The following is an 18415-nucleotide window of genomic DNA, read 5'->3' on the forward strand; positions in this document are numbered from 1 at the left end:
CTCGGTCCCTTACGGGGCTAGATAATGACAGATGGCTCACCCTCCTGGCCTCCATTCCTTGACTGCGATAGGATATCACCTAAGCTAAGCATTGTCCTCAGCTCTCGGCAGGTACTTGCTAGATATTGTGACCTTCCGTGGATGTCCCGAGGGGACCACGGGGACCCGAACAGATGGTCAAATGAGGGGCTTGGGATTGTTTCAACTAAGTCTAGATAAAGAAAGCACAGAATTTGGCAACAGGACTTTATTGTTCAATACTGGGACGTTCTGGGGCTGGGACTGTCTGTCGTGGCTAGAAGTGGACCACGTGACACAGGGGGTCGCCATTCCAAGTCCCTCTCAGGCTACTCGTGGCCTGATGGCCACAGGGCATGGTTGCCTGATGTCCCCGGAGGTGAGGCATCTGTCCCCCACCTGCCATGCTTCCTATACAAATTAAATACAGGTCAAGTCACGAGACTTCACGCCCAGTGTGGGGATTGAACTCCCAAGCCTGAGATTAAGAGTCGCACGCTCTACTGACTGAGCCAGCCAGGCCTCCCCTTTATTTTTCCCAGACCCCCTCTGAGTGCAGGGGGGCTCCCCTCCTCCAGCCCCCTTCGAGCTCTCCCCCATTCTCACGGTCGGGACTTGCTCCCCACTGGGGGGGGGGTGGGGTGGAGGACACCGAGCCGCACTTTGAAGCCGCTCTCAAGCACGCGGCCACATTGTGGGCTGGAGATGCCACCATCGTGCTCGGTTTAATGATCAATTTATTGCCTGCCGGGAAGCCCTTTCTGACCCGGTTCGGCCCTCAGTTAGCTCCTTTTGCTCAGGGCTGGCGGCTGCCTCGGGATGGAGGCGGACAACTCCACTGGCGACCCCCGTGCTCCCAGCCCGCAGCTGAGCGTGACCGACCTCATCGTCATCACCGTGTATTTCGCCCTGAACCTGGCTGTGGGCATATGGGTGAGAGGCCTGCGGTGGGCGGCCAGCCAGGGTGGGCACCGGGGGGTGGGAACTGGGCTGGCAGGTCCCCGAGGCATCTGTATCGTGTCCCCTGGAGGCCGGGGGTCCCCCGGGGCCCTCCTCCCAGCCCTGGGGTAGATTCATCTGGGACCTTGACCAAGCCCCCTTCTCTTTGGGCAGTGGCTTCTCAGTCTACAAAGTGAGGAGGAGGAGGGCTTCTCTGTAACAGGCAGGCTTCGCGGGAAGTTCACTGAGCGTCTGTGCGGACAAGCTGGGGGCCCGGCACGGCTCATCGCCTTCTTGGCCTCTGTTTCCCCCATGTCAGATGGGCTCATGGTCTGTTCAGAGGAGGGGAGAGGCACACGGAGCCTGGGGATCTTTACTTTTAAAAGCTCTGTGTCCGGGGCCCCCGGGCGGCTCTGTCATTTGAGCGTCCGACTTCAGCTCAGGTCGTGATCTCCCACTTGCTGAGTTCAAGCCCTGCATCCGGCTCGCTGCTGTCATCACAGAGCCTGCTTTGGATCCTCTGTCTCCCCCCCCCCCCCCCCGCCACTCTCATCCTCCCCTGCTTGCACTGTCTCTCAAAAATAAAAATAAAACCTTAAAAAAAAAAGAGCTCCCTGTCCACCAGCCTAGCCTAGTTCCTAAGCGAGTTTCTCTCACTTTCTATAGGAAAGAGAAGTGATTCAGGCCATCACAGACTCCAGTGGCAGTGAGGGTCCTGCTAGGCAGGCGCTGTGCTCGGCACCTGGTCCCCACCGCCCCGGGGCAAAGGCCAGCCCCATTTACAGATGAACCCCAGCGCTCTGGGGTCTGGGACTTCCCCAGCGAACCCCAGGTCCCGGTACATAGGGGAGGGGTCCCTCCTGTGTACTCATAATGCTGACCTTGGAGGCCTTTCTGGTGAGGACGTGAACACAGAAACCAGCTGTGGGTTTGCAGAAGTCAGGCTCGTCCTCCTTGTCCCCAGGAGTGCCCGGGCCAGCAGCCCTGAGTGCTGACACATGGTCTTTATCTACTGGGGGAGAATGAGTATCCCTATCTTGTCTTCCCTGGCCGCTGATTTAAGCCAGAGGGCCAGAGGTCAGCAAGACCTAAAGAGGGAAGAGGAGGGGAGAGAGAGGGAAGAGGAGGGAGAGAAGGCCTCCCCAGTCGGTGTGGGTGGGAGAATTTACTTGCAAGTGCACACGTAAGAAAATGTTTTGGGTATCTGAGGCCAGGCCCTTTGCCACCCGGTGACACGGCCCATCAGCCTTGCCGCCCAGGACTCGCCCCCTCCCAGCTCAGCCTTCCCCTGCAGGCTGGTGCTGTGTGCAGCGGGGCTGTGGGAGTTCCACCCTGCCCCTCCAAGGCCACAGGGCTGTGAGCACAGGCAGAAAAGAAGAGAGCCACTCAAGGAGTACACCCCAGAGCCGGATCCCACAGGGGTCAGATGTAGGCGTTCATCACCCAAAAGCAGATGGAACAAGCTGGGCTGGGCTGGGCAGGTGCACCTGCAAAGGTGCTGACGGTGGGGTTAGGAGAGCCCAGGGGAGGGCCTTTAAGGAGGCGTCACAAGTGACCTTGGGCTGAGCTTTTGCATCTCTTAGGGTATCTGTGAGTAAGGGACCGAAAACCTGTATCAGATGAGCTTGAACAATGAAGGAAATATAATGACGTCCATTCTGAAAAGTCCAGCAATAGTGAAGGCTTCAGGTACGGTAGGATCCAGGGGTTTCCGGAGTTGCATCAAGGCTGTCGCTGCACTTCACTTTGATTTTCTCAGCCTCCCATGCATGTGTGGCATTGTCCTGAGTCCAGTTTCCCTCACAGAGTTGAGATGCCCAGCCTGTCTGGTTAGCCTGGGTTCAAATCCTGACTCCATCACTTACTAGCCACTTTCATCTGTGAAAGCCTTGACTTTCTCATTGGTAATATGAAGATGGTCACAGTACGTACTTCATGGGGCTGCTGCAAAGACTCAACACCTCGGGGCACCTGGGTGGCTCAGTCGGGTAAGCGTTTGTCTCTTGATTTTTGGCTCAGGCCATGATCTCGTGGTTCGTGGGTTCGAGCCCCGCATCAGGCTCTGTGCTGACAGCTCAGAGCCTGGAGCCTGCTTCGGATTCTGCGTCTGTGTTTCCCCCCCCTCTCTGCCACTTCCCCGTTCTCTCTCTCTCTCTCTCTCAAAAATAAACATTAAAAAAAAATTTTTAGGGGCACTTGGGTGGCTCAGTCAGTTAAGCATCTGACTTTGGCTCAGGTCCTGATCTCACAGTTCGTGGGTTTGAGCCCCACATCGGGCTCTGTGCTGACAGCTCGGAGCCTGGAGCCTGGAGCCTGCTTCGGATTCTGTGTCTCTCTCTCTGCCCCTCCCCTGCTCACGATCTGTCTCTCTCTCTGTCTCTCAAAAATGAATAAATGTTAAAAAATAAATCAATTAAATTAAAAACTTAAAAAAATTTTGTTTTAATTAAAAAAAAATTTTTTTTAACGTTTATTTATTTTTGAGACAGAGAGAGACAGAGCATGAATGGGGCAGGGGCAGAGAGAGAGAGGGAGACACCGAATCGGAAGCAGGCTCCAGGCCCTGAGCCATCAGCCCAGAGCCCGACTCGGGGCTCGAACTCAAGGACCGCGAGATCGTGACCTGAGCTGAAGTCGGACGTTTAACGGACTGAGCCACCCAGGCGCCCCCAAAAAATTTTTTTAAATAAAATTATATATAAAAAAAAGACTAAACACCTCATAAAGGTAAAGCACTTGGGACCAACTCTGCCACAGAGGGGCACTCGGTGAATATTAACTAGGTGAACTTGGCTGCCAGCACCCTCAGAGTCCCGGCTTCTTCCTCCGCCTCCCAGGAGGCCAGGAGCAATCCCAGCTTAAGTCCACAACTGTCCTGAACCAGGTGCGGCAGCTAAGGAATGTGATAGTCTCCATGGCTTAGATGACTCAGGGCTCCTGGAACTGGAGACCGGGCCGGGGCCACTCAGGCCAATTGCTAGGAAAAATGAGACCCCTTTAGGAAGGGAAGGGGCAAGAAGGAGGCAATTGGCCACGCCTACCACATCCCTGAAAGATGAAAGGACATGTTTGGAAAAATCCCGGGCTAAGAACAGAGCCGCTGTGGAAGTTGCACAGTGCACAGCCCACAAAGCTGGATGCGGCCATCCTGGCCAAGACCGTGAGAGTCTTCAGATACTACTGTATTCAGTATGGCTGGGTCACAGCTCAGAGAAAGTGATGGAAGATGGGGTGGGAGAGAGGCAAGCAGGAGCCATATCCAAAGCTTTGAATGTCAGATGCAGACAATTTAGGTGAACCATCTTGAATCTGGTGGGAGGAGGGGGGCGGCAATTAAAGTCAGGAAGAAAGAGGCCTGTATATTGATCGATACTTTGTGATCCAGTCTTATGTTAGGATGTATATGTTGGGAGAAAGGAATGCAAAATATATACCTAAATATACCTCCAGGGTCCCTCTTTTCAAATTTCTTCTGCCCTCAAGTTCACATCTATTCACTTTCTCCTGTCCAGATAGCACCGAGGGCTTGAAAAACCCATATAATCACTGACCTTTATTGGGCTTACTTACTAGGTACCAGGCACTGTTGTTAGAGTGTCACATGTATTAACTCGTTAAACCTCACAGAAGCCCTGCAAGGGAAGGCCCGCGTGACAGATGAGGAAACTGAGGCACAGAGGTGAGGTAATTAGCCCAAGGTCATACACAGGAAGCAAGGCGGCCAGGATTTGCTCCCAGGCATTCTGATTTCAGATTTTTAATTATATTATGGAGCACAAAACTCTATACTCCCACCAACACAAAAGGTATGCAAGAATACTTGAGTGATAATTCTTCGAAATGTACCAGAGATTAGAATACTAGAAGTTAGAAATCAAGGCCAAAAGGCTCTCAAAATCCTTAGCTCAAAGTCCTCATCAAGAGGCAAAAATCTCAGCTTCAGGGCACCTGGCTGTCTCAGAGCATGCAACGCTTGATCTTGGGCTTATAAATTCGAACCCCACATTGGGTGTAAAGATTACTTAAAAATAAAAATCTTAAAAAAAAAAAATCTCAGTTTAGTTACGCACTGTGGAATGATCAAAACTTAGACTTTGACCTGTAAGGCTACAGTAACTGCCCTGAGGCAGTTTGGCGGGCCTGGGATAAGAAGTGTGGAGGATCCCGTCTTGGGCCAGCACAGGGCGTCTTAGTCAATGGCGACAGTCAGCCGTGCTCATGGCCCCCAGCTCCCTGGTGTGTCCATCCCTCCCCCAGTGGGGGGCCAGCGGGGAGCCACCGGGGGCTTGGGCCATGGTCCAGAGCAGGCTGGAAGTGAGTGAAGGGAAGGAACGGGACCACGGGGCCCGGGAGCTGGGGTGGGAGGCTGTGGATAAGATTCTGGTTCCCTCTGTCCTTTCTGTTTTATTGATGTAATTTCACATCACATGAAACTCACCATTTAAACCATTTTAAACTGTATAACTCAGAGGTATCTAGTACATTCATTCTGTTTTACAACCATTACCTGTATCTGCTTCCGAAACTTTTTCATCACCCCGAAAGGAAACCCCATACCTATTAGCAATCATTGCCCCTTGCCCTCTCTCCTCGGCCCCTGGAAACCACTAATCTACTTCCTGCCTCCGTGGATCCACCTGTCCTGGACATTTCATATAGACGGAATCATACAATATGTGGCCTTTTGTGTCTGACTCCTTTTACTTAGCAGAATGTTCTCGAGGGCCATCGTGCTGTAGCAGGTGTCAGAACTTCATGCCTTCCGAGGGTGGGGTAATATTCCGTCGTACGGATAGACCACGTTGTGTTAATCAGTCGTTGAGCGTCTGGTTTGTTTCCACCTTTCGGCTGCTGTGAACATTCAGGCACGAGTTTTGTTTGAACACCTGCTGAGCTCCTTTCTGCCTCTGTTCTTGCAGTCTTCATGCCGGGCCAGCAGGAACACGGTGAGAGGCTACTTCCTGGCGGGCCGGGACATGACCTGGTGGCCGGTGAGTGTTCTCTCCCCCTGCCCCGCATCTGATCCCGGATGCAGGTGCTGCCTAGGGGCTCATCCCTGCGGTCACTTTGTGTGTCTTCCTCACCCGAGGTCACCGCCCGGGGTGGGGGTGGGGGGCCCAGCGATGGGGCAGGTTGAGGCTGGCAAGGGGCCCCCAAGCTGGGAGCGTCGGGATGGGGTGCCGGGAATTGGCTTTGGCGTCTGGTGGGGGCGGCTGCCTCTGCTGATTCTTTTTCCCCTCTGTCCTCCAGATTGGAGCCTCTCTCTTTGCCAGCAGCGAGGGCTCGGGCCTCTTTATTGGACTGGCGGGCTCGGGTGCGGCCGGGGGCCTGGCCGTGGCGGGCTTCGAGTGGAATGTAAGCAGGCAGGGGTGGACGCAGCTGCGGGAGGGTGCAGAGACCTTGAAAGGCGCAGAGACCTTGATAGGGCTCCAGTGGGGTCTGCCCTTGGCCACTCAGGGCAGCCAGTGTCTAGACGGGGGTTGTTCCCGGGGATGGATGGCCTTCAGAATGCCAGAGTGCTGGATAGGGAGCTTAGCCTTGGCCACAGAGGGAGGAAGAGGCAAATTCTTCCCCTCTTCAGGTTCTCTGGCGGGTCAGGTCTCCAGTCCACTGGGCCCGGATGCAGGGTCTGTGGGAGCTGGGGACTGCCGTCCTCACCCTGTCCCTGTCCCCCTCAGGCCACGTATGTGCTGCTGGCCCTGGCGTGGGTGTTCGTGCCCATCTACATCTCCTCGGAGGTGAGTCTACTCCCGGGGACTCAGGGTGGCCTCACCTGCATCGGGGCCTTGCTCCCCTGGCTTGGTGATGCTGATGAACAGGAACCCCGGCTTCACGTGGTAGAGCCAGCCCACCGCTCCCAGGGCTGCGTTTCTTCTTAGGCCAACTAACATTCCTGTCAACTCATGAAGACACGTTCCCGAGGCCCTCAGCCTGGGAGCCGTGTCTGCTGGTTTCCACGGCCCCTGTTCACCGCATCTGGGGGGTGATGCTCCCTCTACCCGAGCACACACCTGGGCGACACTGTCCCTGACTCTGCCCACTCCTTCAGCCCCACTGGGCAGCCACTGGATCCAGTAGTTTCCATTCCCTGGATCTCTCCCAGTCCTTCCCCATCGAGTCGCGTCAGTAGCTCATCCGGATTTGTCACCACAGCCTTCAGACTTGTGCCTCTGTCCCTAGTCACCGTCCCCGGTTGTGGGATGGTAATGGGTATGTGGGTCTGGCCTTGCCCTTGAGAAGCTCTGGGCCCTGACAACTGGGTGAGATCTCGGGGGAATGCTTAGTTCCTGCCCCCCGTGCCTCCCCAGATCGTCACCATGCCTGAATACATTCAGAAGCGCTACGGAGGCCAGCGGATTTGCATGTACCTGTCTATCCTGTCTCTGCTGCTGTCCGTCTTCACCAAGATATCGGTGAGCTGCCCCCCACCCCCCAACTCCCAGCATCCAGCCAGCATCGCCTGGAATCATCCCTGTTTTGAGGGCCCCTCAGACACACCTGACATCCTCTCATCTGTCTCTTGTTCAACAGCTGGGGAAACTGAGGCCCAGAGAGGGACAATGATTTGCCCACACAGTGAGTGGGATAGCTTGACGAGGGCTTCCAGAAGGCGGGTTCGGCAGCTGGCATAGTTGGGGGCAGAAAGCAGGCCTTCTGACTTCTGCTTTGCCCTGGGTCTAGATATGAGGGCGTTCGGGGTTCTCGCTATGAGAGGTCACTGGTGGGAGCCTGGGGGTCAGCCTGGATGTCTTCCCTGGGCCAGCGCGGAGGTGAACCAGGACTGCCCACTAGGGGGCGCTGAGAGCCTTCATGGTCTCTGGCGGTTCAGCGGCCGCAGGGAGCCCATCCCGTGGCCGGTCAACTCCTTGGAGAAGCTGACCCCTGGCGGTGGCCTCCTGGTATTGGGGTGCCTCCCTAGTGGGCACCCCAGGCCTCTTTTCCCTTGGGAGCCTGGACCCGGTCCCCCTGGAAGGGTAAGGGCAGAAAGCGCACCTCAAATGTCGGGGTGGCTTGCGTGGGATTCCAGAAGGAAGGAGGGTTCAGAGGGAAGGTCCTTACAGACAATCTCATCCTGCAACCCCTGTGTGCAGATGAGGCCGTTGAGGCCCAGAGAGTGATGGCGACTAGCTCAAGGTCATGGTGAGTCAGGCGGAGACCAAAGAACCCAGGCCTCTGTCTCCCAGCCTCCCAGTCCCCGGGGGGGCCCCCGGCCGCTGCTCTGCTGCACCGAGGCAGCCAGGACTTGGCACTTCAAACCCCACACTGTGATGGGAGATGAGTGGACTTACCCTCCTATAAAATGGAAAGCAACCCACTGACGTCAAGGCTGGGGCTCCAACGCCAATGCTGGGCTTCCGGATGAGGCCGAGAGGGAAGCGGGAGGAACGCTAATTGCCCGGCTTGGTTTGGGCAGGACCGGGGACGCCTTGGCTGATGGCTTTGGGCTGAAACTGTTTGAAGTGCGTGCGCCCAGCTGGCCCCCAGAGGCCCTGACCTCACTGGGCGGAGCCCCGCGAATGCCCCGGGTGTCTGTGCGTTCAGCACCCACCCCAGCTGCAGCCTGTCCTGACAGAGACCGCAGGGCTCACCTGCTGTCATCCCTCGGGTGGGGATGCTGGTGTGCAGAGAACATTCGATGGCAGGGTGCGGGGATCACCACCCCGACCCTCAGATGGGGTCGGGGGCCACTGAGCCCCAATCACTGCGTGGCCCTGGGCTAGTCATTTAACCTCTGGAAAATAGAGAAACGGGGCACAATACCCTAGGCCACTTGGAGCAAAGGCCAACCATGGCCTACAAGATCCTCCAAGAAGGGGCCCCTGCTACCCTGCTAACCTCACCCGTCCCTCTTCTGTCACACACATCATTGCAGCCACACTGGCTTCCTTGCACATCCATGAACACACCAGACGTGACCCTGCCTCAGGGCCTTTGCCCTTGTGTTCTCTGCCTGGAACCTTCTTCCCCTGGATATCCACATGGCTCACGTCCTCACCTGTGTCAAGTCTTTCAAATTTCACCTTCTCAGTGAGGCCTGCCCCTTCCCCGCTCTCCCTCTTCTCCGTACACCGACTATCTTCCGGTCTGAAGACAGTCTGCATAATTCACTTAGAATGTCTATTGTCTGCCTCCCTCATTTCTTCTCTCTGTTCATGGATGCGCCCCCAGTGCTACATGCCTGGCATAGCTCATAGGACTGAATGAAAAAAATACACGCCAGGGGCCAGCTAAGTTGGTCTGCGGCGGGCTGGAAAGTAAGTAGTTTTGGCTTTGCAGGACACACACGAGCTGCTCAGATTTGCTGCTGGAGGGAGAAACTCCACACCAATGTGTGTGGACTGGATCTGGCCTGTGGTCTCTGGTGTGCCAACCCCTGACATACATAATGTGTGCCCTGGCTGAGCACCGGATGATAAACACATTCCCTGCTTTCTGGGAGCTTAGTGTTCCAGACAGATAAGTAAACAGACGAATACAATTATAACAGTAAAAACGTTGATCAAAGAAGCAGAGGCGAGGCTGAAATCTACAAGGATGAGAGCAGGCTCCCTTTGGAGAGAGTGGTCTCTGTGGGAAAGGCCAGGCTTGCGGCAGCTGAGGGAAGGGGCGAGGCTGGAGCACAGGGAGCCGTGGAGCTCGGGGAGGGGTGAGCGCTGAAGGGGACAGAGGGGGTCTGGTGGACGACGCCTGGACCTCTGGGCCTGGCTAGCTGGATTTTATTCCGTGTGTGGTGGAAATGCAGAGAACTTGATTTTTCTCTGAACAAGCTGAGTGCAGGAGGAGGCGGGGAGGGGCTTCCCAAGGGATGGGCCAGAGGGTAGACATGGGAGTATTTTGGAAACAGAATCAACAGCAGTGGCCGGTGGGTCAGGTGCAGGGAGTGTGGCAAAGGTGAGAAGTTTCTGGAGCCCTGAAGGGACAGTGGTGGCCTCGGAGATGGGCCACCCCTGGAGGTCCTGCTCCCCACTTCTGCCGGCCTCTGCTGAGGTCAGGGCTCTGTAGAGGGATGGAGGAGGCTGGGCCTGCCCCTGTGCCCGTCTCCATATCTGCTTACCCATTTTCCAGATAAGAGCCACCAAGGCCCAGGAGGCGGCTTGACCTCCACAAAGCCGTGTGATCAGGGACACAGTTTAGGGCTCTTAGCTTCTACGAGGCCGCAGCTCTCCTGGGCCCCCAAGAGACTGGGCTCGGGCTGCAGAAGGGGAGGTCCAGTCGGGCTGGGTGCTGTCTAAAGTTCCTGGTCGGGGACTCCCCGGGAGCCTGTAGGCAATCTCATATTCGCTGCGGCACAGGCTGTCGCTGGATGCCGTGCAGGGTCCTGGAGTGAGGACAGCGGCTGAGTCCCACCTCCACACTTGGGCCTGTACTGCTGCTGACACTGTCCAAGTCCTCATGGCTCCTCGCGGCCCACCGCCCCAGACGGGAGTCCCTGAGTAGAGGTTAGGGGAGCAGGGCGTCGGAGAAGATAGTTCTGGAAGATGGAGCCTGCGGACTGGGCAGCCCCAAGGCACAGGGACCTGGCCAACCGAGGCCTGGAGGCCGTGAAGTGCTGGGCCTGGAATGGTGGCCAGTCTGGTGTGGCCAGAGTCACCTGGGCTTAGAGATGAGTGGCCGGGGCCTCAAGGCCAGCCACACAGATCAGGGCTCCGCTCTGAGGGCGGCCTGGGTGCGGAGAGGGGTCTTGGGTGGCAGGAGGATGAGCAGGCGGGAGGAAGGGGCTGCTGCTTTCTAGAGACCTCTTGTTCCCCATTCACCTGGCAACTCCAATCTCTGATACCTGTTGGAACCTGACCTCGGGGAAGTCCGTCCCCTCCCCAGGCTTCTGTGTCTCCTCCGGTCTGATGGGGGAGGGGGCTTGAAGAGTCCTTCCTGCTCTGATATTCACAACCCTGGGCTTCTCTCCTGGAGCTGGAGGTAGACACACGTACGAATGCACACACACACACACACACACACACACTCTCACACACCACCAAAGCCAGGGACCAGAGTGACGGGCTGCCGATCTCCTCAAAGCACCTTGTCAAGAGTCCACACTGGCTGGTCTCTCCAAGGGAGGGTAAAGGAGGGGCCTGGAGGGAGAGGGACAGGGAACACAGGCTCTGGAGTGACACCCGGGCTCGGCCGGGGCTCTGTGTCCTTAGGGCTTGGAGCCTGGGGGAACCGGGGGTCCACAAGACCGACGGGGCGGTGCTGGTCAGCTGGATGTCGGGCCAGGCACTGCAGTAGTTCGAAGGGGCCCCGTGCCCCCTGGTCCCACGCAGCCTCGCTCAGCCTTCTCGGGAGCCTGTTGGCCCCCCAAAGGTTGTATTTCAGGTCATCTCCCCCGAACTGAGCAAGCCCAGAATGGCACATTTGGAAACCTGGCAGGGTAGAGCCCCCTTGAGCTCACAGGACAGTCCTGCCCTCCTTCCCTGGGCTCCCAGTACAGTATGGGGGTGGGGGTAGAATTAGGGGTGTGAGGCTCACCCCAGGACTAGGACTCCAGCCCCATAGGCTGCCCCAGGGTCTGGGATGGCAGCGTCTGTATCCAGTGCAGCCTCTGGGGACCAGCCTTGGCCCGAGACACGGTCCTGGCTTCAGTTCCAACCCTACCGGAGGGCAGTGAGCAAGACTGCCCCCCTGCCCCCACCCTGGCCTGCCCCCAGAACACGTCTGGTCTTTTTTCAGGGCCGCCTGTCTAATGGGGAGCAGAGAACAGGGGGCACACCCAAACGGATATGGGCCTGGAGCCCTAGGCTGCAGATCTGTTTCTTCAGGCCCGTAAGGCTTCTCGGGCCTCCTTCAGGAAGCCCTCCTGGACTCCTCCTTGTCATGGGCCCCTGGGAACCAAGGACACAGGGCTCCTCCTTTACATCTGCAGGCAGGGGCCAGACTCAATAACAACACTGCTCCTTGGTGGTCATCGGCCACTCGGGACTTTATTAAATCAGCAGCATCCCCTGCACAACCGCTCGTCCACGGCCACGACCCCCTCCCGCCCTCCCAGCAGCGCCGGTGGGTGTGTGCGTGGGGCGTCTCTCCCTCCGTGTCCACGGGGCACTGAGGCCGCACGTCGAGTGAGCGGTGCCCTGAGTCCTGCGGTCACCTCGGGCCTCCGCACAACTTCCTCTCCCCTCCCGCAGATCGACCTGTACGCAGGGGCCCTCTTTGTGCACATCTGTCTGGGCTGGAACTTCTACCTCTCCACCACCCTCATGCTCGCCATCACGGCCCTGTACACCATCGCAGGTACGGCGCCCTCGCGGGGGTCGGGCGGGGGCCCGCGGACAGAGGACCTGACCGCCAGCCCAGGGGGGTCCACGTGGCCGGGCAGAGGTGTGCAGGGGCCTGAGAGGTGGGCGGGAGCCGGGGGGCCACCTCCCCGCACAGCCTGGCCGGCGGAGATTTGCCTCGGGCTCCGCCGGCCCAGCTGAGCGGTCCACAGCTCACCCACCTGTGAGAGGGCAGGGGACACGTACGTGGAACCGCCGTCCCTCCTCCCTCGGGGCACAGCTTTCTCCAGCTCCCTTTTTTCTACCCACAGGGGGTTTGGCTGCTGTGATCTACACGGACGCCCTGCAAACGCTCATCATGGTGGTGGGGGCCGTCATCCTGACCGTCAAAGGTGAGGGGTAGCCCCCCGCAGCCAGCGCTTTTGGGGGTCTGCCCTGTTAGGACCCAGGTGCCAGCCCTGGGCGGGGAGGAGGGGGTGGTGGACTCGCAAGGTCGAGCCACGAGGCGGTCAGCCCGTCAGCCTCCCCTGGGTGACAGAGGCTGTGTGTTCCTTTCCCACCTGTCGCCCAGCTGCCACTTGTCACCAGCTCCGGGCCGGCTCCGGTCTGGTGTGGAGGGGACTCAAGAATGCAGGGCCACGGCACCTGCCCTGGCTCAGGACTAGATGGTGACGTAGGGCCGAGGGCAGGTGCGCACACCATCAGGACTCCACGAACACTGCCAGGGCATTGATGGGCTCCAACTGTTTAAAATCATGTGCATAATCCCAAGAAGTCCTGCTACGGGTTGCTGGCCGATGGCAGGGGAGGAGAGAAGAGGGTTTAGACAGCTCGGTGATACTGGTCAGGGAACCCGGAGGAAGCTCAGAGGGCTCCCTCAATAAATAGGTAGTGAACTCCCCGTCCTGGGAAGTATGCGATCAGAGCCAGGAGGATCCCACAGAGGGTGAACAGAGGCCTTGAAAGCCTCCTCCAGACTCAGACTGTAGGATCCTCCAGCCTGGTAATTTCCGATCTTTGTATAGTGTTTGTACGTTTGCTCTGAGTACCCGGCCCGGCCTGGGCTCCGGGCGGCAATGAGGCTGGGGGCCCGGAGTCCGGGAGCAGGCTTCCTGCTTGGGAAAGGCAGGGGAGAGGGGCTTGCAGGTGAGACTAGGGATTTTCCTGTATCCAGACTTTGTGTACCTGCTTGCTTTCAGACCAGGGAGGAGACCCCACTGCAGGAGAGGGACCCAGGCAGCCGGGCCCAGCCTGGACGGGAGGGGTGGTTACAGACACAGCAAAAGCCGCAGATGGGCCAGGGTTTGGCCACACAGGGCCCTGACTCTGAGGTAGACGGGAACAGTGAGAGAGTGAATGTGCTCTGGCCTCGAGAGGAAAGACTTCTGGCTCGAGCCCCGGCCGGTGGGCCAGGTGGCTTTGGTCATGCCCTTGTCCCTTCTGGGATTTGTTTCTGTTCTCAGTGCTACGTGCCAGCCATCCTCAGCTCTGCCAAAATCACATCCTTTAGGAGCCCCAGGTCAGGACTTTAACACTTTTAGACTCCCCGGGAAGGTCCTCCAATGCCAAGAAAAAATACTTTTGCTTCCTTGATTCGACAGTCTGAAGCTTGGCAGAGAACCCCTGCCCGAGGCCAACAGGCGTCCGGGGGCCAAGAGGACACTGTGGTGTCCACGTGCAAAATGCTCATTTAATAGTATTATTTTTAAATACAAATAAAATAGTCATTTGAATTCCCCTGTTCTGGAAAACCCTCTACCCTCCACGCCTCTCCAGACACTGGGAAAGGTGGATGGGAAAAAGTCAAGTTTGGTACATCGGGAAGTGGGGGCCTGGAGTCAGGGCCATCGGCCACCAGCCCGTCCCCGTCCCACCCCGACCCCTCCAGCCTTTGACCAGATCGGCGGCTATGAGCAGCTGGCGGCAGCCTACGCCCAGGCCGTCCCATCCAGGACCATCGCAAACACGACCTGCCACCTGCCCCGTGCAGACGCCATGCACATGTTCCGAGACCCCCACACAGGGGACCTCCCGTGGACTGGGATGACCTTCGGTCTGACCATCATGGCCACCTGGTACTGGTGCACTGACCAGGTGAGTGTCGCTGTCGCCACCCGCCCTACCTTCCTGCCTTCCGGGATGGGCCCTGGAGAGTCTGGGCGGCCCATCTGCCGATCCCTGGCGCGGCCCCAGGAACACCTGCGTGGTGAGTCTGGGCTGGGGCACAGGCCACGGACTGCACGGCTCCAGGCCCAGGGACAGGGTGCTAGGGTTCCTTGTGGTGCCGGGGGGCCTGGGCCCTCCGTTTAGAATCAGATGAGGCCCACTGGCCGCTGCCCGTCCTGGCCTTCAGGTGCTTTGACTGGGACAGTTTGGAGTAGGGGATTCCAAAAGGACTTGGATGCTCTTCAGCGACCCTGCCATCGGCCTGGGGGCTGGCATTTCGGGCCCGCCTTGGAGTCCCGGGATCTGCCAGCGTGCGGGGCACGGGGCCAGCCTTGGCCTGCCAGGGGTACGTGCTTGTTACGGCTGGACTCGCTTTCCTGGTAGAGCTCTGGGTGCCATCGGCAGCTGCAGCGCGGTACCGCGGGGGTCCCGAGGTCCTCACGGGCCGCAGGAAGCCATCTTTATCCCTGGTCCCCGAGGCAGGGACTCTATAATGGGGGATCTGTTGGCCCTAGGAGAGAAAGAGCAGAGACAGTGAGGAGACCCCCCAAGGGCCAGGGGCAGGCGGCAGCCGGCTCACCTGGGTTTATGCCTCTTGGCCTTGCCACTCACCAGCGGGCGGTCCTAGACAAGTTCGCCTCACTACTTTGTGCCTCAGTCTCCCCTCGTGTCACACAGCGATGGGTCCCGCCTTTCACGGTTACGGTAAGGCGAGTTCCTACCGTTCCTGCCCCAGCCTTCTCCACCCGTCCACCGCGGGTGGTGCAGTGCTGGTGACTGCGTGGGCTGGGTCTTCTTCTGGAGTCTGAATCTTGTCCTCCCTGGGCTGTGAACGCATCAGGTCACCTCCGCCAGCCACCTACCCCTCTGGGCAGCGGCGGGCAATGCCCCCCCGCTCTGCCTGCCCGGGAAGGCCGTGGGCAGTTCAGGCAGCAAAAGGTCTTGTGCCAGCAAAGCCTCAGACAACCATCTTACCCAAGGACCCCACCGCGCGAGTGAGGCAGCAAGGCCCAAGGGCCGACCCGGCCGGCCACCATGGGATGAATGAGGAGAGCCTTCCCTGCAAGACATGCCCCTCCACCCCCCTCGGGCACCTCTGCTTTCCTCGCCACTCAGCGTGGGCCTGGCTGACACTGCCGTCTCTGGGCGGGACACAGGGCAGGAGATTTTCCCACGAAGGCCAAGTGAGTCAGCACGCTGCCTGGCCTTGAGGTCAGGGCTGAATGGGCCTTGCTGCCTGGAGAGGAGGGTCACACAGGGAGGCCGAGGCCGAACGCCGCTGACACTGGGGCTTCACGGCCCGGCTGCGGCCTCACTTCCCTGGCGTCTTCCTGCTCAGGCCTCGGACCAAAACCCCTCAATATAGGCACCTGCACCCCGGGTCCCGATGGGTCTGCCTGGGGCACAACCAGGACTGGGACCAGAACCCCTGCGACATAGGTACCTTTGCACCGGATCCCACGTGCCTGGTGCTGCTCTGCTGTGACCCTCACCAGCAAGCAGGGGCTTTGCCTGACTCCACCCAGCCACTGGGCCAGGCCAGCCCCCCCAGGATGCCCACTCTGGTCAGCACCAGAAGGCAGCTGTGTGTGCTGGGGCCACAGGGCTTTTCATGGTCTTTAGACTTTTCACTACCTCCTGGCTCATCTCCCACGTGTCACTGACACTCGAACTCAGAAACAAACTGACCCAATAAGGCAGGAGGCGAAAGGCCCAACGGGCAGAGAGCTCTACGGAGCCCCTCTCTGACCTCAGTGTCCCTGTCTGAAACGCAGGGAGGCACTCGGGCCAGGGGGCCTCCTGGGGTCCTGCCTGCTGTGGCGATGCACCTTCTGTCACCTGCTGCTCCTGCGGTTTCACGGGGAGTGTCCCTTTCAGGTGACAGCAGCAGCTACGTTAATCAGGACAGCGAGCGCCATTTTTCCCGGTGTGAGTGCGCGGCACCCGTAACCTGGTTTCACCCACGGGAAGGTTCTCTCGCCTTCACCTCACGGCCGAGACAGACAGACAACCAGGCCAGTTCAGGACTTTCCCAGAGTGGCGCCCGGGCCAGCACTGAGCCGTGGCTGACCCCGAGGCCGCACCCCAAGGGAAGCCTAAACTTGGGGAACTCGCGACCGGCCGGGCGTGAGCTGGGCCACCTGCATGGTGCCTCGCTCGGTCCTTGCAGCAACCCTGCGGGTCAGTGTTAGTAGCCCACTTTAGAGATGAAGGCACAGGGGATCAGGGAGGTTAAGCGGCCGAGCACGGGGAGTGGGCAACAGCTGCCGGCCCAGCCCGGGCTGAGAGGTCGTGGGGACGCAGCAGCCCGCTGACACTGCAGGGAAGGGCCCGGCCCTGCCACTCGCCTCAGCTTCTGCAGCTGCAGAATGGGGTGACGGCAGCTGCCCCCCACCCCTGCCTCCCAGGGCTGCCCGCCACGAGCACAGAACGAAATGATGGGAATACAATACACAGGGTTTTAGGGAACTGCTTTTTCTCTTCCGTGAGGAGCGCAGCCCTGGGCTCTTGCACCCGCAGGACATCAGAGAATTGCGTCTAACCCCCTCATCGTCCAGACAGGGAAACCGAGGCCCCAAGTGAGGCCACGACTTGTCCCAAGTCAGAGGTAGCCGGTGCCAAAGCAGGATTGAGGTCAGCTTGTCCTTCATACTCAGGGTTGCCCCTCCAGACCCTGTAACGAATGCTCTATCATGTCTCAGAGGAAAATAAATGCTGGGAGCTCTCCGTTCAACCAGCATGTCTGGAAAATAGGTTAAAATCACACATTCTTACTTCTGAACTGCAGCTGGTGACTTAAACTGCAGAGCACCAAAAGAAAAATGCTTCGATTTAGAAGGTGTAGATTGTACAACTCTGTGAACAAACACACTAAAACTGTGTATTAGTTTTGTACAGTTTATGTGGCTGAACTCTATGTGAATTATACTTCCGCAAAGCTGTTTATTTATTTATTTATTATTACTTTTTTAACGTTTACTTACTTTTGAGACAGAGAGAGACAGAGCATGAACAGGGGAGGGTCAGAGAGAGGGAGACACAGAATCTGAAACAGGCTCCAGGCTCTGAGCTGTCAGCACAGAGCCCGACGCGGGGCTCGAACTCACGGACCGCGAGATCACGGCCTGAGCCAAAGTTGGACGCTTAACCAACTGAGCCACTCAGGCGCCCCGATCCGTAAAGCTGTGAAAGGAAGGAAGGAAGGAAGGAAGGAAGGAAGGAAGGAAGGAAGGAAAGAAAGAAAGAAAGAAAGAAGAAAGAAAAAAAGAAGAAAGAAAGAAAGAAAGAAAGAGAAAGAGAAGAAAGACACAGAGAAACAAAGAAAGAAAAAGGAAGGAAGGAAGGAAAGAAGAAAGAAAAAGAAAGAAGAAAGAAAGACAGGGAAAGAAAGAAAGAAACTCATAATGTCAGAGCTGGGAGGGATCTCAGATGCCATCGATTCCAATTATCTGTCCCTCCTCCCATGCTGCAGATCTGCAAACTGAGGCCCAGTTAGGATTTGCCTCGGGCTACATGGGGAGCCACGCTCAGGCAGCTTCTAGCACCCCTCTGCTACTTGACCACAAGCTTCCCCAAATCCCTGGGTTTAAAGCTCCAGGCCAGTGATACAGAACAGAGGCACCCCCAAGCGGGGCTGAGACTCACCCCCTCCTCGTGCCCCCAGGTCATCGTGCAGCGGTCGCTGTCCGCCCGGGACCTGAACCACGCCAAGGCGGGCTCCATCCTGGCCAGCTACCTCAAGATGCTGCCCATGGGCCTGATCATCATGCCAGGCATGATCAGCCGTGCGCTGTTTCCAGGTAGAACAGACACCGGGGGCTGGGCCGGGGCTGCAGGGGGTCCAGGGTTCTGGGTCCCTGACCTGCAGTGCTCACCGGGAGGAGAGGCAAAGGACGAATGTGAGGTGTTTCCTAGCCTTAGGGGAGAGGGGAGGAGAGTGCTCCCCAGGGCCATAATCAAAGGGATTGACATGGAGGTGGCTTGGCATAAGGTCCAGACAAGGACCACTTACTGCCGTGTGACCTCAGGGCTAGAAAGAACCATCTCGGTGCGCTCAGCAAACAAGGGAGGGGGTC

The 18415-nt window shown here is 58.1% G+C and overlaps 2 protein-coding genes across 3 annotated transcripts in view; one reads left to right on the forward strand and one right to left on the reverse strand.

Annotated features, from left to right (window-relative positions):
* The first annotated feature begins 772 nt into the window (after positions 1–772).
* SLC5A10 (solute carrier family 5 member 10) overlaps positions 773–18415 on the forward strand; it is a 58193-nt gene continuing 40550 nt past the window's right edge. Inside the window, exons 1-9 of one of the 2 annotated variants that reach the window (XM_053892682.1) lie at positions 773–951; positions 5877–5948; positions 6208–6312; positions 6636–6695; positions 7266–7370; positions 12084–12189; positions 12485–12565; positions 14062–14267; positions 18004–18139. In XM_053892682.1, the coding sequence (XP_053748657.1) occupies positions 838–951; positions 5877–5948; positions 6208–6312; positions 6636–6695; positions 7266–7370; positions 12084–12189; positions 12485–12565; positions 14062–14267; positions 18004–18139 (985 nt within the window). In that variant the 5' untranslated portion in view covers positions 773–837. The remainder of the gene's footprint in view (positions 952–5876; positions 5949–6207; positions 6313–6635; positions 6696–7265; positions 7371–12083; positions 12190–12484; positions 12566–14061; positions 14268–18003; positions 18140–18415) is intronic. The other variant, XR_008418682.1, reaches the window with a different exon arrangement.
* The window catches only part of FAM83G (family with sequence similarity 83 member G), a 28362-nt gene continuing 23790 nt past the window's right edge, over positions 13844–18415 (reverse strand). Inside the window, 1 exon segment of the mRNA XM_019413304.2 lies at positions 13844–14850. Coding sequence (XP_019268849.2) covers positions 14440–14850 — 411 coding nt within the window. The 3' untranslated portion in view covers positions 13844–14439.

This window comes from Panthera pardus, unplaced genomic scaffold (genome assembly GCF_024362965.1).
Source record: "Panthera pardus isolate Hobbes unplaced genomic scaffold, ASM2436296v1 HiC_scaffold_3, whole genome shotgun sequence".
Classification (NCBI taxonomy): domain Eukaryota; kingdom Metazoa; phylum Chordata; class Mammalia; order Carnivora; family Felidae; genus Panthera; species Panthera pardus.